The sequence below is a fragment of the Rhinopithecus bieti genome, unplaced genomic scaffold (genome assembly GCF_001698545.2).
Source record: "Rhinopithecus bieti isolate Rb0 unplaced genomic scaffold, ASM169854v2 scaffold_19140, whole genome shotgun sequence".
NCBI classification, from domain to species: domain Eukaryota; kingdom Metazoa; phylum Chordata; class Mammalia; order Primates; family Cercopithecidae; genus Rhinopithecus; species Rhinopithecus bieti.
In genome coordinates this window covers 5,311-12,559 of record NW_016809284.1, presented here as the reverse complement: position 1 = coordinate 12,559, position 7,249 = coordinate 5,311, and the positions used below count along the sequence as shown (strand labels likewise).

Here is a 7,249-nt window from a genome sequence, read left to right as displayed (position 1 = left end):
AAAAAAAAAAAAAAAAAAAAAAAGAGATTCAGTCTTCTCAACGTTCAAGAATGGTAATACATAAAACCAAGTCTCTGGTGGTTGGTTACTCTCTGATTTCCTCTTTTCGATTTCTTTAACCAGTGTTCTCCACTTTTCAGGAAAGAGAACCTGCACCACCTAGATCCTGTTCATAAACCTTCTGCAGTATAAAATCTCCCTCTCCCTATGCACACCTATCATTGAACACAAGCTGCCCAACATCAATGAGGATACTGTGCCAACTATTCAGACAGCATCTACTGTAACTCCTTTGAGCAGTGTTTCAGTCCTGTATTTCAGTCAGCACCTACTTTTTTCTGTCTTATTATGTACTTGCAAGCTACAAGGCAAGCTGAACCCAAAGCATTATGATACTGTCCTTCCATCCACAACTCTCTCAAGCATCCATGTATTTCGTCAAGATCTGGAGCTACCATCTCCTTACCCTACCACCTAATATTCAATCACCCTGTTCCACATGTGCTTCCTCCATACCACAGCAGGGGATGTATATTCTAAACCCCTGTCTTCTTTGCATCTCCCAGGTGATACTTGTGCTCTCTACCCCTACTCGCAATGGGAACAGGCACTGCCTTAAGTTCCCATTATTCTTGTGCAGGCTCATGATGGGCTCACCCAAAATCTTTTTTTTTCCCCATCCACTGTAGTGGCAATCCCCCACAAAAACAGATGTAATGTCCCACTCTTAAAACCAGTGACTTCTATTTCCTTGGTCTTCAACAAATACCAAGTTGTTAAAGGGAAAAAATTATGTCTGAAATCCATCAAGCTGTTTTCCCAAGACCCACAAAATACTCCTTTTCTGTTTTATTTTCAAGGGTGGAGGGCTATTTGGATGTTCTGTCTCTCCACTAACCTATGCTACCTGGTGGACAAATAAACTATGAAAAGGCTCCCTGGTGTGTCCCACATAACTGACAACCCAGGAGCCTGTGATTCTCCACTGTGAACTCGCTGTGTCCTTCAACTCTTGGCTCAAGCCAAGCTAACCTGAGTTTGTAATAAGGAATGCTCCCTTCCAGCTGCCCAAAGAAACAACCAGCAAACAAATAAGCTCAACTAAAACTTCCCCAAGTCTCTTACCTGTTACACAAGGGTAAGGCCTGTACCCTAACCCAGGGTAACCATTTGGCACGTCTCTCTACTATGTGATACTCTCCTGGACACAAGCTTTTTACACAGTGGCTGGCCAATCCGTTACGGCAAGTACTAGGTATAACAACACTCCAGTATCTCCTTGTCCCACTCCACCTCTCCCTACTTAAAAACTCACAGGGACTACCGATCTGCGTTGTCTCTTGAGATCCAAATTCCTTACAAAAGCAGAAACCGGTCATCAGATTTAAGATTTCCCCTGTGCTTTCTAGCTTTTATGTACAACAGAACATAACAGCCTGCGCGACTGAACACCCTGCAGAATTCAAGGCCTACTACTACCATCTAAAACAAAGCACCTCCTGTGGGAGCAATCCACAAAAACAGAATGGACTCTGCATCAAGGGACATGACTAAAGAAGTAAGAACCAACCAAACAACCGATCAATTAAGTAACTATCCAGACATGAAAATACTTGTCAATTCCTACAGGGACTCTAATGTGTTCCAAACAAGTAACAGAGAAAAAGCCAAGCCGGTTAAACTAAGTGGAAACAACATCCAATGAAACATGTCGTGATTCACTTACAGAATGCATCTCATATTCAGATGGCATCTGGTCACTGTAAAGGTGATTTGGTTACGTGAAAAACAAAGTCATCCCATGACCCTAAATTCAGGAAAAAGAGGAATGGATGACTTAGAAGGGTGATTAAGTCCTGTACACACAGAAAGAGCTCCTGTGAAAGTTTCCTTGAAACTTCAGCCATTAAATCTGGGGAGGGAAGAGGGAGTTTTAATGGCTGAGGCAGACATCAGGAAGTCAATAATCTTCTACGTCTAATAAGTGCGAGGCAGCACTACTACTAACACAGTCACAGAAAGCTGGCAAGAAAGCGTATTATCACCGTTTACAAAGAAAACAAAAGACTCAAAAAAGGTTCTATGTACTATTGCCTGCAGTTACATAATAAATGAATGACAAGAGTCTGGATTTGTACCCAGGCCTTCCTGGTTCCAGTACCAGACCTTTCCTGTACAGAAACACCTTGTCCTTCAGAGAACTGCTTACTCGTACCCTGCTTTTAAAACAGTCTCGTGGAAAATCCATTACCTTCCATCAGTGTGCACCTACCTACATGCCTGGATTAAAAACCAGATGAACAAGCAGAGATAGGAAATACTCCCAGAATCTCGCCTAAACACCCTCTGACAACCTTGGTAACAGACCTAGCTGTCTGGAAATTACAAAGCTCACTTAATTTGCACAACATACCTTTGCCTCTTCCACTGTGATGCGGTGAACGGCAAAACGGCCCTTGGTGTCATAGACCAGGCGGAAATGTTCACCTGTCTTCTCAATGCTGATGACATCTGATCACAAAAAGGTATACGGAACATTGTTAACACAAAGTTTCTTTTGCCTGCACAGCAGGAACACTCTATGCCAGGTTGAACCTGAGAACATTTTAGCAGGCTAGGAGTACCCAGCACTTGATGGGGGTGCTTGAACAAAACCAACCCCTGCTCCTGTCCCAATACATGTCATCCAACAAAAGAAAGTGAATACATTTACGGCTGCCCTACTGCTTCCTATGTTCTCATGCAATGGCTGCTTGAGACTGTGTTCTGGGTTCATGCACTCAGAATCCTGAGGAGAAAACACACATGAGCACACCCACACATACCAGGAAACCAAATGAACAAGCAGAACTCACATTTAAGCAAGCAAGACTCAAGGGTCAGCAGTCAATGGCCTGGCCCCCTTTACTCCCTCTATGACTTATCAAGAGTCCTGCCTCACTCGGGATTTGGGGTTTTGAGGAAGAAAGCAAGATGGGGAAAAAAAAAAAAAAAAAGGAAGGAAGGAAAGTAAGAAAAGGAAGGTCTGTCTTTTCTAATTCAGTGGCTGCATTCTAGGAAAGTCTGACCTGGAACCCCATCCACTCGGTAGCTTCCACATCCGATAAACTCATCATCCCCCTGCTTTTGGAACAATACTAGGCTAAATTGAGCCTTTCACCATTAAAACGGTGAACAAAGCACTAGGTCAGAATTCCTTAGCGCCTTTTCCTACCTCAGTACACTTTTTCCATAGAAGTGTGTGACCCTTCTGCCCCTCCTCCACTCTCCCCCGGAAACCAAGCTGCAAATCCATCCTTGGAGATGCAGAATAGTTAAGTCATCAACAAAGTGGGAAGACAGAGCCAAAACTCTGTTGACTGACAAAGATTCTCTCCTCGACCAAACGACCAAACGACCAATCGTTAGCCAGATTCCTCTGAGCCCTCTTCTTGGCTAAGCTTCAACCTTGGCCTACGAAGACCTCAACACTAACATGGCTTCTAAAAGCTCAAGAGGAGCCCAATCCCCCTCAAAGTGCCTACCTGAGAAAACTCAAGGCTGCCAAAAGAATTTACTGTTTATTCCAGCCAACACCTAAGGAAGGACAGCTGCTCTGTCTCCCAGTCTCTGACGCGAGGGCAGGAGCCTAACTTTGATAACCCACCAGCTAGCAGCCACTGCTTGTCTCATCCCATTTACAGTGACCAACCCCTTTCCTGCTTTTTACTTCAGTCTTCCCACTCCTCTCCCTATCCCTCATTCCCCTTCTGAAAAGACCAGCAGTAACTTCTGTACAAATCAAAAGTTCAGTGTCCGGTCTTATCACTGGCAACACGAAAGCCCTACACCTTGTCTTTCTCTCAACCCATTCCTTCTTCAAAACAAAAGCTCTTTCCTTACCCATGAATCCAGTAGGGTAGGTGACATCCACTCGAACCTTGCCATCAATTTTGATGAAGCGTTGCATACATATCTTCTTTACCTCATCTCCAGTCAACGCATACTTGAGTCTATTCCTGAGGAAGATGATCAGGGGAAGACATTCCCTCAGCTTGTGGGGACCTGTCGATGGACGAGGTGCCTGTAGAAAACAAGGGCAGATAACCTGATCTTTGTAACCAGGTCCTTATGTAACTAGATCTTAGCCCTGCATAAGTTCAGCTGAACTTAACTTGTTGGGGAAGAGGAATACAAAAGGGCAATTATGTCATCAATTTAGAGAGGTCTGTCTTGTTAGTAAGGTCATGTCTCCAACCACGGAAATTCCATTTTGTGCCCCTTCCTTCCCCAAATCCAGCCTCACAACAATCTCCCCATTTTGCCCTGCCCCAAGCACCACTGCCACTGGTACTGCCTCCTCAAACCTCCCTTGAACACAACACTACATCCCACGTATCTCAGGTGTAGCTTACACTTTACCCAAAACCCTACGAAGACATATTCTACTACTCTGTCACCATTCCAGGCTTCAAAGTTCCACATAAGTCCTGCCTATATTGCTGGACCACCCCGTAACACCAGTGTGCGTTCTTCCTTTCTTGGCTGCTTGCTGGCTTAACTGTCATCAAAATCACACTGCAACAAATCCTGTAACCTATACTCTTGCAATTTCAGTGTTATACTGTCCTTTGGATATCTGCTACCAGTACCTACAAAAGCCTCAAGGTCTGTCTTGAACATCACTCCCCAATTATCTTTTAAGCTTGGATCACACAGGAATCCCTTCTAATGGAGACTGTTCTTCAAGCTGCTTCTACAGATCCCACTTTAGCTTTGTCCCTCTTAAAAGGGACTCACAATCATTAACCACACACATTCATCAATGCCACGGGGAAAAGGAGAAGACCCCCCAAGACTAAAGGACTAAGTTCCCAGCAAGTCTTAAAAAGAGTGCCTTGCTCATCCACATAATAGAAAAAACAATGGCCCATCCAGGGAGGTCAGATAGTAGGGGACAGTAGCAGAGGCAGCACTTGGAAGCAGAAACTGACAAGGACAGGTTGCAAATCCAGGTCCCCAGCCAACACACGGCCTAGGTTCTCTCCGAAAATATCAGGACAAGGAAGACAAGCTTCTACTACTCAGTGTTCAGAGTTCAAACTGTACAAAGAGGAGGCCAAATCAAGCTAGTTACCAAGTGCCTCCTATGTGGCTGTAGACCCTCGGGTACATACAGTCTCTTAAGGATGCCCCACATTTATTCCTGCTCAAAAAAACCCTTGGCATCTTAAGCACCTCGGTTCTGTCTTCTTCACACTCACTCCTCTCTCTCTCAGAAGACCAACACTTTATGGCTTCAACCACTCTCCCCCAATATCACCACACCACCAATGTGGAAATTGCCTAGTCTCCTTGTGAGATACTTGCCTCCCGTGCACCTGAGTATACTGCCCTCATCCTAACAGGTCTTCACGTTCACTTCAAGAGCATTCAGCGTTTCTCACACAATTTCTTGCCCTTGTTTCGTGGGCTCCTGTAGCCTTTACTGCTAAACCAGTAACTCGGGCTCAACGTAAAATGCAGTTACTCCACCCTCTGAAACAAAGGGTAACTTTAAATTAAACGCATTTGTTTATTAATGGGGACTCAGTGGACTATCACTGAACTCCTTTCTTACATGGAATTGGACACATTCATTAACCTACCCGGCTCTGGGCTCAGCAAGTACCCTCTAAAGTGGGGAGCTCAAACAGCAAAGGAGACCACCAGGACGTGATATACTTGCCCTCTGTTGCACAGAAAAGTGCAAGGACAAGTTCCGGGTGCAGGAAGTCTTTACCAACGAAAATCCCACATGACAAATAAGCAAACACTGCTCCCAAGAAATACCAAGCCACAGGTATTTAGCATGTACTCGAGTAAAAAAAAAAAAAATGAAGTTATACTTACAAATACACCCGTTAGTTTGTCAAGCATCCAATGCTTCGGCGCTGCAACACGCTTCAAGTGCTTCTTGGGGCCCCGGGCCTGAAAAGGACACCAAACTCAGAGAAATTCGTCTCCGCTGAGTGAAATGTCCTCATCTTCAGCTGCAGGAATTGCTAACGGGTAATACCTCACTCAAGGAGAAAAGATCGACCAGCCCATACTCACGCCCCGTTTTGAGCAAGTATTACTTCCTGCCAGACCCCAGAACAGAGACCGCGTAAAGCACAGATCTTTGAAAACCACGCGTCTCCCTACCATACGTCGAAAACATCCACAGTGCTCTCCAAGCGAATCTATGAGGCTGCTTCAACGTGTGGAAATAAGCTAATAAGGGTAAAAAGACACTGCCGGGCTGCGTCAAAGAGGGACTCTTGTGCCGGCCCCCAGGTCGAGCACAACTAGACGCACACTTCTGAGACCTCCGCTCTCCAAATTGGGTTTCCTGAAGCAGTACCAGCAGCATTCCCACCCACCAAGTAGGGGCGACGGAAAAGCGAAACACTGCCAAGGTGGAACGGCCCTTTTTCAAAGGATGGAGGCAGATATATTCGGAGTTGGGGCGTATCAGTCTTACCATGGCGAAACCCTGCGACGGAAGAGAACCTCTTCCTTTCCGGTGCAACGAAACTCTGTGGTCGTAATCTGCAGGAAGTCAGATGAGTGAGACGTTCAGTTCCGCTTTCTTATTCTTCCGCTGTAGAGTTCACAGCCTGGAACTGAATTTCTTAGTATTTTCAGTTTCTGATACTGATTTACAGGTGTCAGTTATGCCGCAGGACTTTTTGTTGGGCCTCCCCCGCGTCAGGTCGGCTGAGTTGGGAGGACGCAGTTTGCACTCTTTAATTTATCTGTCACCGACCTTCAAAATATTTAGCAAAAGCCCTGAAATAGCACGATTTAGGAGCCTTTAAAAAAAATGCCAATCGTAAGAAATAACGTATATGAGTCCTTCTGACTGTGACATACTGTGACTGCAAAATCATGATTTGCAAAATCATGATTTGTTTCAGAGACAAATCATTCGTTGTTCTGGATTGGGGCCAATTTCACAGGTTTGGGAATGTACTAAAATCGTCTGTATTGTAAACATTGAAAGGATAGATTTTATGGCATGTGAATTTTAAGTTGAATACCTTGCTTTGGATTAGCTTGTCCTGATGGCTGCACAGCTCTGCGCATGTCGTAAAACCTCCAAAACAATTCACTTTTAAGAGAGTGAAGTCAGCTCTGTAAGTTGCACTGCGCACGCGTGTGTCTTGTCACAGCTTTATTGAGGTGGAATTTTTCACGCGCGTCCGCCTGACAGAATTGATATACAAAACACAACCTGCCAGGCCGG

At 45.0% G+C, this 7,249-nt stretch overlaps 1 protein-coding gene across 1 annotated transcript in view; it reads right to left on the bottom strand.

Annotated features, from left to right (window-relative positions):
* Positions 1–6,548, bottom strand: part of LOC108540066 (40S ribosomal protein S4, Y) — a 24,900-nt gene extending 18,352 nt beyond the window's left edge. Inside the window, exons 1-4 of the mRNA XM_017889057.1 lie at positions 6,485–6,548; positions 5,872–5,949; positions 3,883–4,063; positions 2,414–2,511 (exon numbers count right to left, since the gene is read on the bottom strand). Of these exons, the coding sequence (XP_017744546.1) occupies positions 2,414–2,511; positions 3,883–4,063; positions 5,872–5,949; positions 6,485–6,487 (360 nt within the window). The 5' untranslated portion in view covers positions 6,488–6,548. The remainder of the gene's footprint in view (positions 1–2,413; positions 2,512–3,882; positions 4,064–5,871; positions 5,950–6,484) is intronic.
* Positions 6,549–7,249: the final 701 nt, after the last annotated feature.